We start from the raw sequence: 22,511 nt of genomic DNA on the forward strand, positions 1-22,511 counted from the left end.
GGACCCAGTATGGAGGGTAACACGCAGCCCATGAGTCCAGGACTAAGTGTGCTGAGGATTTGGAGGAATCCTTTGCAGCACTGCTATTTTGATGCAGGGACTTGCCTGCTCACGGTTGTAAGGACGCTAACTGCTAGATGAAAGCAGATGTAAATCAGTCAAGCCAAACTCTATCTATCCGAGATCTGGCTCAAGCTGTGACACTGGCCTCTGGTTTTCCTTCAGCCCCATCTTCAGCCCTCCTGGTGGCGGGAGGGAGGTAGAAAATGACTGAAGCAGCTTCTGGGAGAGCTCACTCTTTGGTGAATGAAATTCCCATCAGTTTGCTTAGACTCCTAAGAAGTAGTCAGACGGGAGCATCCTGGGAGATGGAAACCAAAACCTGAGGCTTTGGCCTCTATACGGAATAGCAAGTACAGTAGAGGAGCTGAAAGCTCCACAGGTCAGGCTTGTTGTAGCTTTTAAGACCAATAGATGTGTCTCTGCCAACTCCTTCTCCTTGGAAATTCAGAATCTGATATCGTTCTGATGTGGCAGGGTGAGCTGGCTACACATTCTCTTACTTGGTTTCTCTCACTCGGAAATGAAGGAGATTCAGTAGATGTATTTTATTTTTCAACATTGTGGTCAGCTTGTATATCCATCTGCATATTTATTTATTTTACTTTCACATAGTGAAAATTTCCCCATGTCATTATTTCTCCAAAGTTTGATTTTAAAAAATAACTATATAATATTTCATCATATGATTAGACCTTTGTTTATAACTTCACTTTTTGTTAAAAAAATGGTGGTTTCAGATTTTTAAAAATAGTTTTTGGCAATTATTCCATAAGTTTGTATAATTATTCTGCAGTGTATCACAATTACAAGTAATACTGCAAACATCCTTGCACATAATTATTTGATCACATCTCTGATTGTTTCTACAGGGTAAGTTCCTAGAATTAGACTTCTAGGATGGAGGGATTAAAATCTGAGAAAAAGTAGCAACTGAGGCTGCAGGCAGTGTGTGGCATCCATAGGCCAGAGACAGCAAACCTCAATAAATATTTTAGGCTTTGTGGGCTGAGAGGGAAGATCAAGGCTATTGTGTGGGCTCTTCTGTAACCATTTAAAATCTTAATGGTTCTCAGCTCACAGGCTGGAATAACCAGGTGACTGGATTAGGCTGTAGGCTGTCGTTTCCGCAAACCCAGCTCTAAGGCAGTGACTCTAGGTACAGTCCCAAGGATAGTCTGTGCGTCAAGAATGACCTGTTGGTGAAGAAAGTCTTTTCACCTGTCCTCACTCACGGGTACATCATCTCAGCAGCGTGAGCACCTCTGCTTCTGTATGTTCTGGCAGAGAAGGGACGCAAATAGAACGTGAGAACACACAAGTGCCTGTGTGCTGTTCACTAGCTGTTACGTCCACCCACTGCCGTCTTTGAGGATTAGAAACAGTGCGGGGGACAGTACTGAGAAGTACAGAAATTACAGAACCACAAGCATTATGGTTAAAATACACCAACAGCCAAATAGGAGATCGTGGTCTAGAACACTCCCTTCATCTTCCAGCTGGACACTGAAATCCATGTGGATAGCCATTGGTCTGCTGGGTGTAGATTCCCAAGTGGTCCAGGAGAAGCAGAGATGTTAGGAGATGGCCCAGCACTCTCCAGGCAGCAGCTGTGTCAGGATGTGTAGAGGGTACCCGAGTGTGCATCTCCGCAGACATGTGTTTCCTCAGCTTGTTACTTGAGCTCGTAGTGGCTGATGGGTGTGGCAGCAGTCCTGGTAAAATGGACACCGAGATACTTCAGTGATTCTACTTTTAGAATTTAAAAAGTTTTAGGAAAGCAGGGACCTTCAGGTGTATCAAGTGGCATTTCCGAATTTCAGTGATAATAAAGCATAAAAAGTAAAAAGATTTTGAAGGGACAAGAGGACACTTCTTGACCTTAAGAAAGAGGGAGGGAGTGGGTCTTTGGAAAAGTTCTCTCTGTCATTTATGTTTCAAGTACACGGCAGCTTGAACCCCACAAGAATAGGGTGGGGAGGGGAAAGCTGCTTCAGGAGCCCCTCCCGGGGACTGCATATGATTTTGTTACACAACCAGTGGGGGAGAAGGTATTGCTGCTCCTGTGTTCCCAGGTTGCTCAGAAAATTAAACAAGAACTTTTCCTGCATAATGTATCCAAAATATCATCACTTTCAATATATGATCTATATAGAAAATTAAAAAAAAAAAAAAAAAAACTTTTCCTGCAGTGAATCCTCTTCTCCCATCTGGCTGCCATGTTACAGGCGGAAACGCAAACGTCAGGCCTCCGTGCGTCTCCCAGAGGCCTGCTGGTCACCCAGCCAGGCGGGAGGCCAGGACGCTGCCCCCAATCCTGCCCCATGCCCCCCTCTGCAAGCTGCCCTGCGGCCTTCTCCTCCCTTCGGCATAGGTCTGAGGATGTTCAGAGCTATGTGGAAGGACGCAAGCAGCCAAGCCAGGCTCTGATGAGATCTGAGGTGCTTGGACACACCTTCTCCCCCAGGTGCTGGCTCCCACACCACTGGGATATTCTGCCCAGGAAGGTGTGAGTTTCTGCTAATGCTTCGCATTTGGATATTTTCCTCCTGGGTGGATCGCTCTCTCTCTTTCTCTCTCTCTCTCCCTCTCTTTTTTTTTTCCCTTTCCCCTCATGTGCCCTTCTTTCTCTCCTTCCCTCCTTGTTTTTGTTTTTTGCTCTCGTCCCCCCCTCCTTCCCCGATGGTTCGTTGCTGGGCCACGTTCCGTCCCTCCGCCCCCTCGCACCTGCTGCCGCTTCCTGCCGCTCTGACCTCAGGACGGGGCCTTCTTTATGGAGTTTGTTCGCAGCCCACGCACAGCATCGTCCACCTTCTACCCGCAGGTCAGTCCAACCCCAGGGCCCCGAGGCCCGTGCATGTCTGTCCGTCGCAGAAGCCGCGACCTGGCCTTCAGCTCGGCTCTGAACGCGTGGAATTGGGCCGAAGCCGAGTTTGAGGGGCAGTTGAAACTGAATTCAGTCTCAGAGGTGCATTTCCTTTCTTGGTGTTTGTGGTGACACAGGGGGATGAGGAGATTAACGTCAGAAAACATGCTGGCACGTGTGGCTTAATGTGTTCCCGTCTTTGTCATGTGCTGCCACTGACTCTTGGCCACGGGGCAGCATCTTCCTATTTAGGTGTTTTTGGCCATATGACATAAGCAACATGATACATGCTGACTTAAGGACAGAACTCTTATTTTTTTCTTCCTAGTACAAGCAGATAAATTTATAGCAGTGCGGCAGGAAGTGGGGAAGAACAGAGCAAGCAATTACTACCAGGCATGTGCTTTGTCATAGACTGAGGGTGTGCGTCCCTGGGCAGCTTGCCTCTGGACTGTCCTGAACTCACGTGTCACATAAAGGGTTTGGACCCACCTCAAGGGGCTTCCAAGCCTTAAAACTCTTCACTTACTATGTGCCAGGCTCATAGTATTATTTCATCTCATCCTCACAGCGTAGCCTATGAGTTAAGCAGAAGTTTTATCCCAGTTCTACAGATGGAGAAATTGAGGGCCAAAGAACTGTGCTTCACACAGTACAGGGTTGAGCTGGGATTTAAATCAAGACCAAGATGCTTGATTCACTACCCCCACCCCATAATTAGCATCGGTCATTGCTGTGCTGACAGATCTTGGTGAAGAGAACCTGGGCTCCCTGCCCTTTATTGAGGCCCCTGAGTATATGTGATTGACCTGGTCACAGAGATTTGAAAGGGAGGAGAGGGTTTGTGCAGAGCAGGGCAGGCTCAGGAGGACGGACGTGGGAGGTTCGGGGCAAAGGTTTAGGAACCCTTATTTGATGGAAGTGAGAAAACCAACATGGATTGAGGACCTGCTCCGCCAGCTACTGTGCAAAGGGCTTTGCAAACAGCCTGTGAGTCCATGAGGTACATATACTATCACCCCATTTTCCAGATGAAGAAACTGAGGCTTAAGTATGTTGCCTGGTCAAAGGGCCCGGAACTAGCAAGTGGCAGAGCCCCTCCACTGTTCTGTAGTTCACACTGGTGTCTTCCCTTTCTTGGGAGGCCAGAGGGCATCTTGGGTCTGTGCTGGGCTCTTCCCAGTGAAAGCGCGACCCTGGGCAGGTCCCCGTTGGGGCCTCTGAGTCCTAATCCAGCAATCACCATCCGTAGGAGGCAACCTGCCCTTGTGGTTTAAAACAGACTCCGGTTGGAGTTTTTAACCTTTTACTTTCTAACAATAGACCCTCTTGTGAAAAGCTTCAGACTTAGATTAGAACTTAACCTAAGATAAATCAACAGAGCGGGAGAGAATTGTTTTATACATCCTATAATACTCCACACAGGTTCACGTGGTGGAGTTCACCGGAAGAACAGAAGTGGATAAGTTCCTGGAATTGGAAACAGCAAACAGAGATGAGGAGTTTATGTTACCCACCATTAAAAAAAAAAATGATCCTGTGTAAGATGTAGTAAGGGAGCGCTCTGTACTGATATGAAATTAAATTGAGCTGTGCTGAGTGCCGTGGGAGATACAGGGATGAACACGACACCCTGTGGTTGTTGCTTGTTTGATGTCTGTTCCCCCCTCCTCACCCCCAGAGGGTGAGCACCGTGAGGGCAGGGGAAGTTTGTTTTTTGGGGGTTTTTTTTTGTTTGTTTATTTAACATTTTATTTTATATTGAAGTATAGCCGATTAACAATGTTGTGTTACTTTCAGGTGAACAGCAAAGTGATTCAGTTATACATATACATGCATCTATTCTTTTTCAAATTCTTTTCCCATTTAGGTTGTTACATAATATTGAGCAGAGTTCCCTGTGCTATACAATAGGTCCTTGTTGGTTATCTATTTTAAATATAACAGTGTGTACATGTCAATCGCAAACTGCAGGGGAGGGTTTTGATGAGGGGTGATATTCCTTCCTTCTCTGATGATATAAACCTTGGAAAACATCCTGGCTGTGGGGCTGGGGTTATTCTCCAGCTCTGCAAGGTATATGGGATTCCGTCATGAGTGCTTTTACGAGGCCTCTCTGTGCCCGGATGGTGCTGGGTGGCTGGAGGCCAGGAGCCCTGCTTAACCCACCTCGTCTCCAGGTGGGACACTGGCCTCAATGCACAGTTGAGGGCTGGGCTGGCGGGTCCTGCTGTGTCCTGGTGGCTGGTTGTCCTCCAGCAGGAGCAAGCAGGGCTCTGACAGGCATGGGGTTGGGGGCCATGCGGGCACGTGTTGTGGTTGATGCTCATCTCAGAGGCGTCCTTGGGAAAGCCCCCTCCCTCAGCTTCTCCCACAGCTTTGGGCATGTGGGAAGGTGGGAGGAGAAGGGGTTGGTATTGCTGCTGAGGGTTGTTGGTTTGTTTGTTTAATTAACTAAATGCCAAACTTTATTTGGATTTCACTGGTTTTTCTGTGAACGTCCTCTCTGTTCCAGGGTCCAATCCGGGGCACCATGTTGCATTTAGCTGCCATGTCTCCCCAGTCTCCTCTGGTCTGTGACATTTTGTCAGTCTTTTCTTGTTATTTGGGTTGGTTTTTTTTTTTTTTTTTTTAATGACCTTGATGGTCTGGATGAGTCCTGGCCAGATATCCTGTAGAAAGTCTCCAAATCTGGGTTGGTTTGATGTTTTTCTCATGGCGAGACGGGAGTTATAGGTTTTTGAAAAGAATCCTCAGAGGTGAAGTACCCATCTCATCACATCCCATGGAGGCCCACAAGGTCCACACAACATCATTGGTGACGTGAACCGTCATCGCTTGGTGATGTGGTACTTGCCAGCTGTCTCCACTGTGAAGCTGCTGTTTCCCCTTTCTATACTCTGGAAGCAGGTCACTAAATCTAGCCCACTCCAAAGAGGAGACAGGAGATTAAACTCACCTCTGGAAGGTCCCATCTGCACAGGTTTAATGGGGTCCTTCTGTAAGGAAGGTTTTGAATGAGGTTCCTAATACAAAACCCATCCCAGACCAAGCACCTCCCTCTGATTGGCTCTTTTCAGCTCTCCGTGTGAGACAACGGCGGTTCTGTCCATCTCTTTGTCTGTCTTTTCCCACTGGTCTTATTCTAAAAAGTTTCTTCGGGTGGATTATGGAAATAAATGCAACCTCCAGAATAAAAATGTGACTAGATGGGGAAATTCAGGAAAAGAAAAAATAAGACAGGACATCCTACGAGGTCTTATAACGTACTTAGAGTTTCCTGCTAAATTCAGCTCTGCACTTCCTGGTAGCCAAAGAAAAGTGGGAAACATCTGTTCCAGGATTCAGAGTGGTCATGAGATAAAGACAAACCAGTTGTTGGGGAGAAGCATAACTTTTCCTGGTATTAAGATCTGAGCAAAATGCCTTTCTCTGTGGCCTCTTTTTTATTTTTTAAATATTTGTTTATATAGGCTGCACTGGGTCTTAGTTGTGGCACACAGGATCTTCATTGAGGCATGTTTAGTTGCAGCATGCAGGCTCTTAGTTGTGGTATGCATGTGGGATCTAGTTCCCCGACCAGGGATTGAACCTGGGCCCCCTGCATTGGGAGTGCAGTCTTACCCACTGGACCACCAGAGGAGTCCCATCTGAGCAGCCTCTTGAAACATGGATGTTGTGTGATATGGAGCAGGGGTGGGGCAAATCTGGCCCACCATCTGCTTTTGTCAATAAAGTTTTATCAGGACAAAGCCACACCCCCTTCATTTACATCATTGATGGCTGCTTTTGTGCTTTTTCACTTATACAGAAACTGTATAAGTTTCAACAGGCTTTATAGCCCATAAAGCCTAAAATAATTACCATCTGGTCCTTGACAGAAAATATTTGCCAATTTCTGATTTAGAGGATAATTCTTAACCACTTCCTGGCTCAGGCTGGTGGGGCAATTCTCAGGGGCAGTAGACGAGAGATGACCCCACCAGAGAGGCAGCACCTAGAGGCTTCTGTGCCTGAGAACTGAATCTAGTCCCCTCCTTTAGCTTCTAACTTAATTTTTCGGTGTAGCATCTATTCCTAAGTCTTACTGGTTGGGGGCAGGTGGTGGCTGGTAATTGCAAACTGCTTCTTGCTGCATTTCTCAGTATTTATGGTGCTGGCAAAGACTTAGTGGTCCTTTTTTTTTGGCAGTTCATTGAACCTGATGTAGGAGAGCCAATTGGTTCTTTTAGAACCAGGGGTGATTTTATCTCCTAGGGGACGATTGATAATACCTGGAAACATTGTTATTTGTCACAGCTGGAGCAGAGGGCGATGATAAGGGGGTCATTACTAGCATCTGGTGAGTAGGAGCCAGGGAGCTGCTCAGCACCCGAGGATGCACAGGACGGTCCCCACAACAAAGGCTTATCTGGCCCCTAACGGCGATAATGCCGTGGTTGAGATGCCCTGTTTTATTTATTTTATTATTATTATTTTTTACTGTTTATTTATTTGGTTGAGCTGTGTCGTAGTTGCAGCAGGTAGGTGGGTTCCTTACTTGTGGTTCTCCAGGTCCTTAGTTGTGGCATGTGAACTCTTAGTTGCAGCATGCATGTGGGATCTAGTTCCCTGGCTAGGGATCAAACCCGGGGCCGCTGCATTGGGAGTGTGGAGTCTTAACCACTGCGCCACCAGAGAAGTCCCGAGATACCCTGTTTTAGAAGGAGTGATTTTTCCATCATCCGATAGAGTATCTGATAATATAAGGTTCCATTCTGGAAGTACTCTAGAACCCCATGTAAGAGGGACTAGGAGCCTTAGATTTTTCCAGAAGTGCTCTGGAAGGGTTGCTGTTCTCTCCAGATGTTTGCTGTGGGGTGCAGCCTCTCTAGGTGGGCAGGTCATAGTCCTGCCCTCCAGGCCGTTTAAAGGGAATGAGACAGATAGAAAACCATGACATGAAGCAAAACCTGGCAGCTCCCAGGCAGGGGTCAGAGACCCAAAGTAGAGAGACAGTTTGTTTGGGGATGGGGGCAGAGTGAGTCAGGGAATGTTTCACTTAGGGAGCAGCATTTGAAACACAGCGTTTGTAGCCTGTGGTGGTGGGGAAGGGCGTCCCAGGTTGGTGGGGCACACAGACAGTTTTAAACACACAGGGTTGACTCGGCTGGAAACAGAGCCGTGGGTGAGCGTGGATGGGGCAGTTTGAGCCAGAGCTCCGGTGCCGCAAGTCGGTTCTCAGTTCGGTAGCTTGTGGGGAGGCTTGAAAGATTTCAGAGTAACGGAGTGATGAGATTGGAGCTATCCTTTAGGAAGATGAAGCTGGAGTGCTCACAGGTAGGGTGTGTGTGAGGTGGGGGGGTCAGTGGGAGCCAGGCGGTGGGGCAGGCACGCCTGAGGGGTCGTGAGAGTCGGCAGACGGGAGGCCACAGGACGAGGCCTCTAGAGGTGAAGCTGGAGAAGGGAGCTTCAGATGCACCTGAGCTGTGAACCTGGGCAAATGGGAAGACTGATTGCACCTGCGACAGGCGCGAGTGAGGAAGACTGGGGGCCAGGAGAGCTGCTTGTCTCTAACTGTGCTCTCTCCCTTCTCCCAGCCCTGAGGAATGATGTTGACTTCTTTACTCCCTTGGTGGGGGTTTTCTTTAGTGTAAATCTTGTGGTTTGAGTCAGGTCCTGGTCCCAGGGGTTCACTGTGCACCTTGGCCTCCCGTGGCCTCAGTTTGCGGCACAGGAATCCCCCGCGCCACTGGCTCCGATAGAAGGGGGCACACGCCAGCAGGGTGGTCCCTGGACTCCTTTAGCTCCTCAACCAGGGACTAGTGGGGACTGGGAATGAGAGGAATGGGTAGGACCGTGCGTGTGAATAGCCTGAAAGATTTTTTTTTTTCCCTTTGGTGTTAACTTTTAAATCTCCTACAGGTGTCTGTGGACCAGACGGCCACCCCGATGTCGGACAGCACCAGTCTGGGGGTGAGCACAGGCCAGTCCGTGGACAGAGGCAACAGCCAGACCTTTGGGAACTCGCAGAGCTCAGGGGAACAGGGCTTCCCCTCTGCAAACTCCAGTGACAGCAGGTGAGACCCAGAAAGGCCAAACTCATGCTCCTGGGCAGTGAGGCTGGTCTGGCCTCAAAGGCTGCAGAGACCAGGGGTCCAGATCCCAGGCCCGAGGTCTGACTCGGCCACAAGTTATATCTGGGAGCCCAGACAGTCAGTCCTCACCAGCACCTTTCGACAGGGCTAGTGGTCAGTGCCCTGCCTTCCTCACAGGACAGCTAAGAGGTTGCCGCAGAGACACAGAGAAGCAGCAGGCACTGTGCAGGAGTGGGCTTCGGGAAGGGGGCCCAGAGCGAACCCGTCCTGCTGCACGGGGCGCCCATGGCCCAATGCCTTGCCTACGTCAGGTGCAGTCAGTCCACGCCACCTGAGGAAATGGACGAACAGTGAATGGGTCGATTATCGTGCCCCAATGTGGCTCTTTTCTTTTCTTTCTTTTTTTTTTTATTTTGGCCGCGCTGTGTGGGATGTGGGATTTTAGTTCCCTAACCAGGTATGGAAACCGTGCTCCCTGCAGTGGAAGCGCAGAGTCCTAACCACTCGACTGCCAGAGAAGTCCCTCCGTGACTCTTTTCTTGTTCCTGAATAACCAGGGGGAAAAGAAGCTGCTTGGAGCTCATTTGCTGGAGGAAGTGCCCAGCTTTTAATGCTGTTGTCAAATCTGAGAAACTTCTTTTTTATATCCTTCCCAGCTGCGTTTGGTTTATCGTAATTCTGTCCAGTCTGCTCTTGTTCCCTCACTGCACTGACTGAGTGGTCCTCAGCTAAATGGTCTAAGAGACATGACTTTGGACCTTTCACCTGAGCGCAGAAGGTCATCTGAGGCAGCTCACCTGGCTGGTCCCCGTCAGCGGCCACGCAGTTTCCTTTGCACGTCACACATCCTGTGCTGGATTTACCTGCATCTCGTCTATGCTGGCTGGTAGAGGTGGTCAGTTTGGAGGCGGCCGCAGGCCTGACCTTGTCTGGCCTCTGTCGTCTCCCCAGGCCCACGTCCCTGCCAAGTCTGGCAGACGCTTCGGCTCCGGCAGCCCAGGGCACAGGAAAGGCGTGCACTTCTCTGCTTCCTTGTTGCTCACGTGGCAGGTTCTCTTCTGCTTTTGGAAGAGGAACTGGGAATGTTTAGGCTGGAGATGAGAAGGCCAAAAACAACACGAATCAGGACCAATGACTGAATTACAGAGAACACACTCCATCTCACGATAAAGAGCTCCCAAGCAGCTGGTTCTGCCACTGAAGATGTTCACACAGTGGAGCGGCCTCTGTCCAGACTCTTGTCGCGAGGACTCAGGCATTAGTTCACTTCCAGGGTCTTTAAAGTCTTCTTTAACCCTGAGATTCTGAAATGCTCCAGTGGGTCCTGGACCTGCCTAGTAGGAAGAGGAGGCTGGGACTGAGGAATGGGAGGGGTTTAAGGAGCTTCCGGATAAGCCCCAGGTTTGGTGTGATGGGTGGCCCTGTGTGTCCCATGCCCAGTAATCTGGGCTCGGTCGCTGAGTATTAAGCATGTTTAAGGGACCATAGTACCATCGAGGAAGAACTCGGGCAGCAGGTGACGGAAAGATCTGGGCGCTGGAGCAGACAGATGGGATTCAAATGACGACCCTGACGCTTCCCAGCTCTGACCTTCACCAGCTCCTTTTACATCTCCAAGTTCCAAAGGGTGGATGGTACTGTTACTGTGTTTAGTATGGTCTACCATTTTGGACTTTGTGGGTGTCAGTCCCATGCACAGTATTTTACACACACTAACCCCACAGCAACCCTGGAAGACAGGAACAGTATCATTCCCAGTTTTCAGATGGGGAAACTTAGGCCAAGAAAAACCAGAGGCCCTCCAGCTGATGGTGATGATCCTGGGATTCTGCCCCCTGTGCTCTGACCATGTTACCTAGCGTTCTTTGGTGAGATTAAATGATGTGATGTGTGAAAGGCCCAGAGCATTCTTCTAGAGAGATTTCTTGGAAGGGGTCAAGCCTGACGTATTATTCAGAGGGGAGATGCTTATTAAAGGAAGCAAGTTTGGACAGAAAACCACTTTGAATCCTTTTTTTTTTTAAATGTATACATTTTGGAAGCAGGAACCCCCCTGTGAGATATCTCCAGGATGTAACTGTCCAGAATTTGCTTGAATGCCTTCAGTGTCCATATCAGCCTGGTTTCCAGCTCTGTAAGAAGCAAAGCAAGAGGGTCAAGACTCGGGAATTTCACTCTGCTTCTCTGTTACAGCTCTCAGCAGTTGGCGGCCAGCTCCTTGACGTCCTCCTCCACCCTGGTGGAGATCCTGGAGGCCATGAAGCACCCCTCGTAAGTGGCTTCTCTCATGAATGAGTGCAGGGGTGGGAGGATCCCGTGGCCCAAGCTGGGGTGGTGCTCAGGCAGCGTGGTTTGGTGGATTTATACCTGACTACTGCTCAGCAGCTGTGAGACCTTGGGTGAGTCACTTGACCTCTCTGAGCCTCTGTTACCTTGTTTGTAAAGTGGGATTATAATGGTTGATTCACAGGATCGATGTGAGGATTGAATGAAATAATCATGTAAATTACCCAGTGTAACGCCCGACAAGCATAGGTGTTCTCTGAAGACCAGGTTCTCTCCTTCCCCTTCTCCTTTTCCCCTGTAACACCTTCTTTTGTCCTGTCACAGGGATTTCTCTGAGTCTAGGATTAATGTGGAGAAATTGAGCTGTGGGGATCCTCACTTCAGATATCAAATGTTTTAGTAGGGGTCCCTTCTTTTTTAACCTTCTCTTTCTGCTTGTTGCTGCCTTGGAACTCAGGACAGGAGTCCAGCTGCTCCCTGAGCAGAAGGGCCTCTCACCGTGCTGCTTCATCAGTGCGGAAGTGGTACACTGGCTGGTGAACAACGTGGATGGGGTGCAGACGCAGGCCATGGCCATCGACATCATGCAGGTAAGACCACAGAGCGGGGGCCCTCGCCAGTAACGAGGTCACCAGGTGGAGTAAGAGTCTGTTTTTAGTCAATGTGAGGCCTGTCTGGGATCAACAAATCATAGAGCAGGTCTTGGTTCGAAAGGCACTACTTTACCTTGACTTAAACATCGGGCATAATCTGCCACCGGAATTGAAATGTTTTGGGCAGAATCTGTGCTTTTGAACCTTGGGGGAGTCTCTGTGAAGGATCCCCAGGCAGTGCCCTCCCTCTGCCTCAGCATCTTCCTGGCACCCTGCGCGTCCTCTGTCGAGCACTGGGCACAGCAGAGTGGAGTCCACATCTCATTCGTCCTCCGCCCTGACCAGGCCCCCCGGGCGCAGGCCATCCCTTACTGTGCGTTTCCACATCACCAGTGCCCGCCGTGTTGCTTGGCACATGGTAGGCACTGAGCAAGCACTCGCTGAATTTAATGACACTGTTCTGAACTGGAATTAAACTCGAGAGAAGGGGAAAGGGAGAGGTCGGTTCACACCGTACTGTCCACATAGAGGCCCCCATGGGGAATCAGTGCTGTTTGATCAATACTTGTCTATATAATAAAATTATTAAAAACATGCATGAGAATTACATTTCGCTAACCATTTATTTCTGGAGAGAGAGGAAGGGGAGTGAGACATGGGAGACTCCATAGAGATTTTTAAATTTTTATTTTATTTTATTTGGCCACGCTGCACAGCTTGCGGGATCTTAGTTCCCCGACCAGGGATCGAACCTACACCCTCGGCAGTGAAAGTCCTAACCACTGGACTGCCAGGGAATTCCCGAGATTTTTTTTTTTTTAAACAAAAATCTCTGAAGTCTGTATAGCAAAAAGTTAAATTAGTTGAATTTAGCTGATGGCATGACCTGGATTTTCTTTATACTTTTCTGTATGTTTGAAATATCTGATGATACTGTATTATGCATTTGCATTTTATAATATAATTTACACCAGGCACAGCATTTAACACAGCGCAGTCGTCACCACTGATGGGGGTGGGGAGTGGGGTTTGAGGGCTGCACCTCTGAGATGTTCCTCTGCAGGAATTTCAGAGCTTCGTTGTCTCTCCTTCTAGAAAATGCTGGAAGAGCAGCTCATCACACACGCCTCTGGTGAAGTCTGGAGGACCTTCATATATGGCTTCTATTTCTACAAGATAGTGATGGACAGAGAGCCTGAGCGAGGTGAGGCGAACTGTTGCCCGTGGGGCAGGTGTTTCCTGGTGACATGCTCCGTTAAATGACGGTGCTTCTCGAGCTCCTCGTGTGATGCTGTCCCCTAAGTTGACGGATCCGTCAGCCTCCTTGAGCATCTGTACTTACTTTGAGCATCACCAGAGTGACGAAGGGTTTCTTAAAGCCACAGTACATTCTTGGTGAGCACAGTGTGGATGGAAGATAAGCCTAAAAGAGGCTGAGGGAAATGATGAGGAAATGCCCGCGGCTCATTTGCTGGTCACTGTTTTTACTCACGGCGCCCCCGACCCCCACCCAGTGCAGGTGGGTCTGAGTATAACATGACAGCTCTCATCTGAGAGCACTTTTTACTTGCTGGGCCTTCAGACTCCATCTCTTCCTCCAGGAAGACTAGCAAGCTTTCCAAGATAAATTTCAAGTATTTTGTTTTTTAATGAATAAAAGGAATTCCCAGAAGGGGAGCAATTTCCAGCCTGGTCAGAGCTGCAGGCACCCAGGGTTCCGACCAGCATCTCCAGTCCCTCCCGAGCACACAGGGACCTTGGAGGGGAGTGACTCCCACCCTTCAGACAGACAGCTTCTCGGCCTCTGGGCTTCGGGAATACTCCATCAGATGAAGCGGCTGGTGCCACTCACTGGCGCTCTTATCCAAGCATGTATTAGAAGTGGATCCGTCTAGGTTTTTTCCTCGTAGACACCAAGTGTGTCCATCACCCCTCTTCCCTTAAATTCTGAGTTTGACCAGTAGACACCCACCTTACCTTCAAGGTGAAAAACCCCCAGTTACTGTCACATGCTCTGAAATTAGAGGTCTGAAACTGGGGATAAAATATTTTTTTAATTGAAGGAGAGGTTGCATAACATAAAACTAACCATTTTAGTTATTTATTTATTTGGCTTTGTTTTTTTTTTTTTTTGGCCGTGGGGCACGGCTTGCGGGATCTTGGTTGAATCTGGCTGGGCCACTGCAGTGAAAGCACTGAGTCCTAACCACTGGACCACCAAGGAGTTCCCAAAACTAACCATTTTAAAAGGCAGTGGCATGGAGTATTCTAAGTGTCATGCAACCACCACCTCTATCTGGTTCCAGACCTCTTCCATCGCCCTGAAAGGAAACCCCGTCCTCATTAGGGCTCCCTCCAAAACTCCTCTTCCCCCAGGCCCTGGCCACCACCAGTCAGCTTTCTGTCTCTGAAGACTGGCCTGTTCTGGACATTTCACCCAAGCGGGCTCACACACTCTGTGGTCTTTTGTGTCTGGCTCGCTAGCGTTGTGTTTTCAGGTTCACCCGTGTTGGGCGTGAACTGGTGAGCACACGAGAGCTCGTGCTGAGGGCTCCCCCTCCCCTCTGCCCTTCCCAGTGGCCGTGCAGCAGCCCACTGCCTGGCACACGACAGCGGTGGACGACTTCGCCAGCTTCCAGCGCAAGTGGTTTGAGGTGGCCTTCGTGGCCGAGGAGCTCTTGCATTCGGAGATCCCTGCCTTCCTGTTGCCCTGGCTGCCCAGCCGGCCAGCCTCGTACGCCAGCAGGCACAGCTCCTTCAGCCGCAGCTTCGGGGGCCGGAGCCAGGCGGCTGCGCTTTTAGGTAGGTGCCCAAGCAGATGGAGCCCGGGGACACACTGACGGGTGGCTGAGCAGAGGGGCAGCCAAAGGGGCGGTGCCACGGGAACCAGGGTTAGGGCCCCCGTGGCTGTCACACTGTGACTGTTAGCACCGCGGCTCCTGTGCGGCTTTCACCAGCCTAGTGGGTCGAGCTCATCATTGTCCCAACAAACCAACAGGGCTCAGCAGTTGTCAGATCAGGGCAGGACACTAATCTTCTATGGATAGGAGAGGACAGACAGTGTGGTCACTTTTCCCAAGAGGCTCAGGACACAGGGGACGTGAGCTGGTGCTCACTGCTGGTTTAGCTCTTGCCAGAGGCTGTCCCATGACTACAACATCCTAGGACCTCAGAAGAAGAAGGGACCTCAGAGGTGGTCCACTCCAGGCACTCACCCTGTGCGTGACCCTCCTCTCTGCCCTCCCTCCCCAAATGTGCTTACCCCATCAAGGGATGCACACCGGGATTCTTCTTTCCCTTCCTCGGTTCCTGCAGCCCTAAGATGGGGTGAGCACCTGCTTATTGAACAGTGGTGACCTCTGCTCTCAAGGACCGGACTGATGGGTCGAGATGTGAGCGTCTTTAGAAAATGCGTGCTCTAGGCAGGGCGTCGTGAGATTTCCCTCAAAGGCAGGTTGGAGAGACCCTCAAAACCCTCTGGATGGAGGGAAGCAAACGTAACGTAGGCCGAACTCCAGGGAAATTCCCCATTCTACTTGGTTAGCCCAGAAGTGCCCGGCTAATTGGAATGCTTGCCTAGCTGGTGGAATGGAAACGTTACAAGTCGTCACAGTTTCCAGATTCTCAGAGTTGCTCAGGGCCAGTGTGGCCAGTGCTTTGTGCGAGAGGCAGGGGACAGACCACCGCTTCTCACCAAGTTCTCCACGGGGGTGTGTGCAGGGTCCCAGCCCGTGTGCTGCACTTACCCCTTGGTTAGGGTTACTGCTTCTGGGAAATGCGTCATCATTTTGGTTCTGGAGGCTATCTTGACAGTCTCTCTAGGGACATCCTCATTTCCAAAGTCTTCTCCCGCAGCCGCTGGTACAACCCTCTCGTGACTGCCATCATCTGAAGCTCAGGATGAGATTTGTGTCATTTGGTTTAGCTTTGGTTCTTAGTTACTTCAAAAAGTGTGGTCAAAAAGGAAAAGCATATGGGAAAATATGTCCAAAAAAGAGGAAGAGTAGGGGCAAAGATATTTATGTCTACAGCGGGTAGTTTATCAACCTGGGGTATTCTTCACCCTGTACAGGGGTGTCAGGAGGGTCGGTGGTTCTGAAACTAGGCAGAATCTTTCATATGTGCATGTTTTCTGGGAAAACATCCACTTACTAGGTTTTCAATGGCTCCCATGATTGTTATAGTGGAATTTTACTCCATCAGCTTCCTTTCCCACCACCCCTCCCACAGGAAGTGGGTTTCTTTTCCTTTTAAACCCAACACGGCATTATTACAGCTACTTCTCTCCAGTAACACCCCTCCCACCTCTGTGTTAGGACATGAGATCCTTCTTCCCAGCATTTTTTCAGGTTAGAATATAGACTTTTACTGTATTGTTTACTTAAGTGAAATTGGTCTATCTATAGTGTTGAGTCTTTTTCTCAGAAAAAAATCAAAATGACATAGAAGGGGAAGAAGGCCTTTGTATCATTTATGACCTGCTCCCTTTTTCGTTCATTCAGTTTGATGTGTTCCTTTTTAGACATTCCTAATTCTCAGTTGGAAGTTAGCAGCAGAAAACTGTTTTGAAATGCCTGACGGTGGCACATGGTCCTGTCTGGCTTGGTCTGTGGTAGCTCCACTTCCCCACCCCTGTCATCTTGTGTCGCTGAGCCGTGAAGCTCAGGGGATCCGAGACCCCGGAAGAGGCAGCGCTGCATCCCTTGAGCCAGTCCCATGCCTTTTACTTCTCAGCCTTCTCTTGTAGCCCACTGGATCTCAGGCTCAGAAGGGGCTGTAGGGCACCTCGGTCCAAACCCTGATGTTTGAATGTCTTCCACAGCAGCCCTGAGGAGTGGGGAGCCAGCTGCTCTTTGAAAACTCCCACCCACGTGGCACTCACTCCCGAGATCGCTCGTTCTGTCGATGGGCAGAGCTGGTTGTTACCTTTACCTTCACTCCCCTCCCTGAGATGCTGTTCTTTCTCCTCCTGTGACACCGATCCCCTCCTCAGGTCTTTGACAACCCGTCTCTGTCACACGGGTGAAGGATGCTCAGCCTGGTTTGTCCTTATTCACTGGCCTCGCTATATCTCCCTATCCCAAGGGGAACAAGCCGGTCCTCATGGAAGTCGAGAAGAGATGCAGAGAATTGGCCAGGGGCTGCACCTCAGCTGGGCTCACACCACTGTCAGCATCCTCAGCCCGCAGCGTCTGCACTGTCACCTCCCCTACTGAGGGGTGAAGCCAGTGGTATCTTGAGCCCGTAACCACTAGGCTGAACAGTGCGCTTCCTCTGGCTTCCTCAGACCAGCCTGTTCTGAACTTGACGTGCCACATGGGAGAGGAGACATGTGCAAGGTCACTGCTGGTGTTTTCTGAGTGCCCTTTCTTTTGTGACTGGGGCTTTTCACCTACAGAGAACACACTGTCCAAGCCCAGAGAGCAAACTTCCTTCCTTGAGTTTGGGCTGTTCAGTAAAGGGTTCCTCTGGTGGTGTCAGGAGTCAGGAACACGAGGCAGAGACAGAAACTCGTTTTGATGAGACTATTAGCACCAGAGCCACCTAGTTCTTTAGGCTTAAGCAGCGTCCATGGGAGTCTTAGGCAGACCTCTGATGGAGCAGTGGTGATAAGCCCGTGCCTTAAACTGGGAGGAAGGAATAACAGGAGGAGGAGGAAAGGAGGAGAGTCACAAGGGAGGGTGGCCAGAGGAGAAGGCAGGAGGGGGGTCCGAGAGCCCTTCTCATCCATGTTTCACTTGACCCTCCCCTCTTCTCTGCAGAGCAGCTGGACGGGCGCCCTCTCAGTTTGCAGACGAGGAGCCAAACCAGGAGGGGTGGAGCAATGTTCTCAGGGGTGCAGGGCTTGGACGGCAGGGCTTAGGTCTTCCCAGTCCAAGTCGACAGTGTCTCCCACTTTGCACGTTCTGGTTTTTTTTTTTTTTTTTTTTTGCACGTTCTGGTTTTGAGAGAATGACAAGCTGTGTACCTCGCAGCTGAGTGTTGGTCTGCCCAGGTCCCGTTCAGCGTCCGAGCGGCAGCTCCACTACCCCCCCAGCACAAGTTCATTCAAATTGCTGACTCAAGAGCCGTTACTTGTGTGTGATAAAAGCCACTCGGGGCTTCTACCTGCAGAACCCAGAACTAAGCTGACTGCCGCAGAGAAATGTCACTGGGTTCAAGGGGGCAGGGGAGAAAGAGGGTCCGATCGTAGTCTGCGGAAGCCCCACGTGTGGCAGTGCCCAGCCAGGCGGAGCAGAGCCCTGATCTTACTTCTGAGCCAGCTTTGGGCCTTTAGTCTGGTCAGGAACTTGACAGTCTGACCCGTCTCTAAAACACCCCTGTCTTGGTTGAGAAGGATTTCTGAGCAGGAGCCCAGATTGCATGAGCCACTTTGGCACTGACCTGACATCCTTGGGCAGCACACGGTTGTTGGGACAGAGCGTTAGCCTTCATTAAGAGGTTTCATTTCTTGAGAAACGATTATAGAACTATTGCCTTCCTGGGTTGAAACCAGAAAAGCAAGACCTTCTCCTCACTGTGGTCCGGGCTGTGTGTCCCATCATGTCCCTTCGTGGTCACTGGAATTGGAAGATCTGGGGCTCAGCCTGGCTGAGGTTCTGACTCTGATCTTGGCCAAGACGTTTTTCCTCCATGGGTTGCTGTTTCCTCATCTGTAAATCAGGAATTGGATTAGATTAGGGGAAGCGAACTATGGTTTAACCAGCCACATCTGGCCTGTCACCTGTTTGTTCATTTGTTTGTTTTATAATAAACTTTATTTTTAGAGCACTTTCAGGTTCACAGCAAAACTGAGCAGAAAGTACAGTTTCCATATACTCCCTGCCCCGCCCCGCACAACCTGCACACATGCACAGCCTCCCCTGCTATCAGCGTCACCACTGGAGTGGGATATTTGTTACAATCGACAACCCTACACTGACACATCATTATCACCCAAAGCCCATGGTTTCCCTTAGGGTTCACTCTGGGTGCTGTGCATTTTATGGGTTTTGACAAATGTATAATGACATGTATTCACCATTATTGTATCACACAGAGTAGCCTGACTGCCCTAAAAATCCATTTGTTTTTGTAAAGTTTTACTGGAACACAGCTGCGCCCACTCGTTTAGGTAATACCTGAGGCTGCTTTTGCACTGTAACGGCAGCATTGAATAGTTGAAACAGAGACCTTGTAGCCTGCAAAACCTAAAATATTTACTACGTGGACATTTATGGAAAGCATTTGCCGAGCCCTGGACTAGCTGATTTCCAGGAAGCATCTGGAATCTGCAGTTTCACATCTGGATGCTCAGTTGTTTTCTCTTCCTCCTCACCCCCTGCCTTCCTTTCCCTCCCCCTGGCCACCAACCTCCCCCCCTGCCATGTAGCTGCCACTGTCCCAGAGCAGAGGACCGTGACCCTGGACGTGGATGTGAACAACCGCACAGACCGACTGGAGTGGTGCAGCTGTTACTACCACGGCAACTTCTCACTGAACGCGGCCTTCGAGATCAAGCTGCACTGGATGGCGGTGACCGCCGCTGTGCTCTTTGAGATGGTGAGACCCCCTTATGTGCGGTCAGGCCTGGGCTCACCTGGCAGACGGGCGCGCGGGTGCTCGGTAGAGATTCACGTCACTCAAAAAATGGTTTTCACTTCAGGCTCCTGTTACCTTCACGTGGACCGTTGGATTAGCCTCTTTCAAAAAATTAAGCATAGTGAAAAATTCAAACAGTCGAAAAGCGTGTGTAGATCAGGGTTTCTGACCCTTGGTGTGCTACTGACACGTAGGGCCGATGGTCCTGTCATGGGGGGGCCTGGCCTGTGCATTGTAGGATGTTGAACAACATCCCTGGCCTCTACCCACCAAATACCAGTAGCATACCCTCCTGTGACAACCAAAAATGTCTCCAGATATTGCTGATGTCCCCAGGGAGGGGAGGCATTGCCCCCAGCTGAGAATCACTGGTGCAGAGCAGAATGTAACCCTCTCTCCCACCCTCACCCTGTTCCCTGGGACTTCCATCTACTGCCCTGCCACTTTGCTGGTACTTGGAGAGAGATTCTGTGCATATAGAGGCCCTGTTACTTTTACTTTTTTTTTTTTTTTTTAACAGACATAGTAGCTCAGAATATTTACTATTCATGTTGTGCTTTTCCTATCACCTATATATCTTCTGTATCAATATAAATAAGTCGGCTTCGCTGTAGTTGTTTTTTAATTTGTTTTGCCTCATTTGGGGGGAAAGTTTTTAAAATAACATTTGTTTCTTAAAAGTTAACATGTGCGTAATAGGAAACTAAAAAACACAAGAAGTAAAAAATCAAAGTCATCCGTAATCACAAGTATTTTAGAGTCTGACACGTCCTTCTAGGTCCCGTTTATGTATCTATGCAACTAAGCATCCATTTTTATGTAATTAAGATTCTATAGTTATGTATCATGTGTTTTGTTTTTGTTGGGCTGCACCGTGTGGCATGCGAGATCTTACTTCTCCAACCAGGGATCGAACCAGCGCCCCCTGCAGTGGAAGCACAGACTCTTAACCACTGGACCACCAGGGAAGTCCCTGTATCATGTTTTTTTTATACATCATGAATATTTACCATTTCAAATTTCCAAAGCTACCTGAGTATTTTGGTAACCAAGAACACACTACATCAGCTCAATTTGGAAGACATTGCCTCATTATTTTTAAGGGCTGCAGAATACTCTGTTGCTTGTTTGTATCATAGTTTATCTACACAATCCTCTGTTCGTGAATATCACTGCTATTAACTGGTTCTCTACAGGGGTGGGGGAGGTGTGTGGTTGTGACCTGTTAGGAGCATTTGGCATATCTGGAGACATTTTTACTTGCCCCAAATGGTGGGGGTGCCCCTGGGGTCTAGCGGGTGATGGGGAGACCAGGGATGTAGCCCATCATCCTATAGCACAGAGCACAACACAGCCTCTACGGCAAAGAATCCCCCAGCCCCAGTGTCTCAAGTGCCAAAGCTGAGAAGCCCTGTTTCAGTTGGTCTCCTGACTGTTTCTGCTTCTCGTCCACCGTGGTCCAGCTGCCTCATCAGGTCACTCATTGCTCCTGGCCACCCCCCATCCCAGGCTGTGTGTCTAAAATAAATGCTCCTTAGCCGAGCTGTCAGTGTCTTCCAGGAGCCTTCGTGAGCCATCTTTACGGTCTCCTACCCTTTTTTATATGCTCTCTCCTTCAGCCCCAAAGAGTATTTCTCTGTGGCTTCAACTGAATCCCACGCCCCTCCAACACTGGTCCAAACATCTCATTGCACAGCTGAAAGCAGCTGGAAAGTTCAAAAAGAGTTTGGAAGAGCCTAGGAGATGACCAAAGGGAAAGGAGCACAGCGTCGGCTGGCAACGTACAGGTTTTTTTGTCCGGGGCTCAAAAGCCTAGTTTTATCCCTATAAGACGTGGAAGAGATTGGTCTACGTCTCTGTCTGCCCAACCCCTGTCTGCCTCCAAATGGCATTACTGTCTTTGAGGACCCCTCCCATGGAGACACTCCCATCCAGGGAACATTGTTAAGGTCCAAATCAAAAAAGACGCCCAGCTGCCCATTCCGCTCAGCTTGCAGGGGACACCAGCTCTTCCCCGGCGGGTCAGCGCCGGGATGACCACTCCCTCCAGCCAGAACTAACCCTCTGGCCCAGTGCGATAGCGTCCTCCTCAGAAGCCCCACCAGGTGACACTGTCTCAGAACCACACAGCCACAGTGTTCTCTCTCACTCACACACGCGCACACACACACACACACAGAGATACAGTTATAATTTGGCGGGAAGAAGAGTATTTCCTCAGAGGAGTTTAGCATCTATCTTTTAAAAAGTACACTTTGCACATCAATTCATGTAAAACCCACTGAAAGCTGCTCATTTTTATCATGATTTTATTAAGTTTTTAAGAATCTCGAGTGTAGGTTAATTATTATTTTAAGGCCATGTCCACATTTGTTATAAACCACATTTTATTTAGATAAATATTACATAAGCCTTAGAAATTACTTGGTCAAACAGAGACCTTGGTGTTTTGGTCATGGTTAGGGGTGTTCCTGGGAGAAAAGCTAAGAGTGGGGAGGTTTGTCGTTAAGCCCCAGTAACTTTTATTCTCGGTCAGTCTTCAGACAGATGGCGTTTGGGAGCTTGCAGAGAGCAGCTCTCATTCTGCGAGGTCAGCGCTTGTCACTTTTGGCCAGAGGCCACCATGATCATCTTGCAGCCGGCGTCTTATCTCTCTCAGCCAGCCTGAGTGGATTGTTTTCCTATTTGATACTTTGGACTTAGTAAATTTTTGATAAAGGACAAAATTAGAAGGACTTAACCTATATCCTGTGACTTTCCTCCAACATCCTATGGAGCAAGAAGAGGCAGGACATAGCTCTCTCTAGCCTGTTCCTCCCGAAAGAGCCCCTGAAGTTGCAGAAACTCAGGCTGTGAGGAGCCATGCGCTTACCTCCCGGTCTTCCAAGGATTCACAGGAGGTTCAACTGTGTCTCCTCCTCCCAGGGCGGGTCTGGAGCCGGTGGACATTAATCAGTGAACCTGTGGATCAATACGCAGGCCATCACTCGGGTGGCTTCACTCCTCAGGAAGTTACTTCTCTTGTCAGAATGAACTTGGAGGTGACGC

The 22,511-nt window shown here is 49.4% G+C and overlaps 1 protein-coding gene across 10 annotated transcripts in view; it reads left to right on the forward strand.

The window, feature by feature from the left end:
• DEPDC5 (DEP domain containing 5, GATOR1 subcomplex subunit) overlaps positions 1–22,511 on the forward strand; it is a 92,992-nt gene that overhangs the window by 64,581 nt on the left and 5,900 nt on the right. For 4 of the 10 annotated variants that reach the window (XM_033837261.2, XM_033837260.2, XM_033837267.1 and 1 more), the window contains 7 exons: positions 2,885–3,028; positions 8,831–8,985; positions 11,197–11,274; positions 11,747–11,879; positions 12,978–13,086; positions 14,460–14,684; positions 19,255–19,424. In XM_033837261.2, coding sequence (XP_033693152.1) covers positions 2,885–3,028; positions 8,831–8,985; positions 11,197–11,274; positions 11,747–11,879; positions 12,978–13,086; positions 14,460–14,684; positions 19,255–19,424 — 1,014 coding nt within the window. Of the gene's footprint in view, positions 1–2,818; positions 3,029–8,830; positions 8,986–11,196; positions 11,275–11,746; positions 11,880–12,977; positions 13,087–14,459; positions 14,685–19,254; positions 19,425–22,511 lie in introns of all 10 variants that reach the window. The other 6 variants (XM_073790324.1, XM_073790325.1, XM_033837270.2 and 3 more) reach the window with 2 other exon arrangements.

The sequence above is a fragment of the Tursiops truncatus genome, chromosome 13, assembly GCF_011762595.2.
Source record: "Tursiops truncatus isolate mTurTru1 chromosome 13, mTurTru1.mat.Y, whole genome shotgun sequence".
In the NCBI taxonomy this organism is placed as follows: domain Eukaryota; kingdom Metazoa; phylum Chordata; class Mammalia; order Artiodactyla; family Delphinidae; genus Tursiops; species Tursiops truncatus.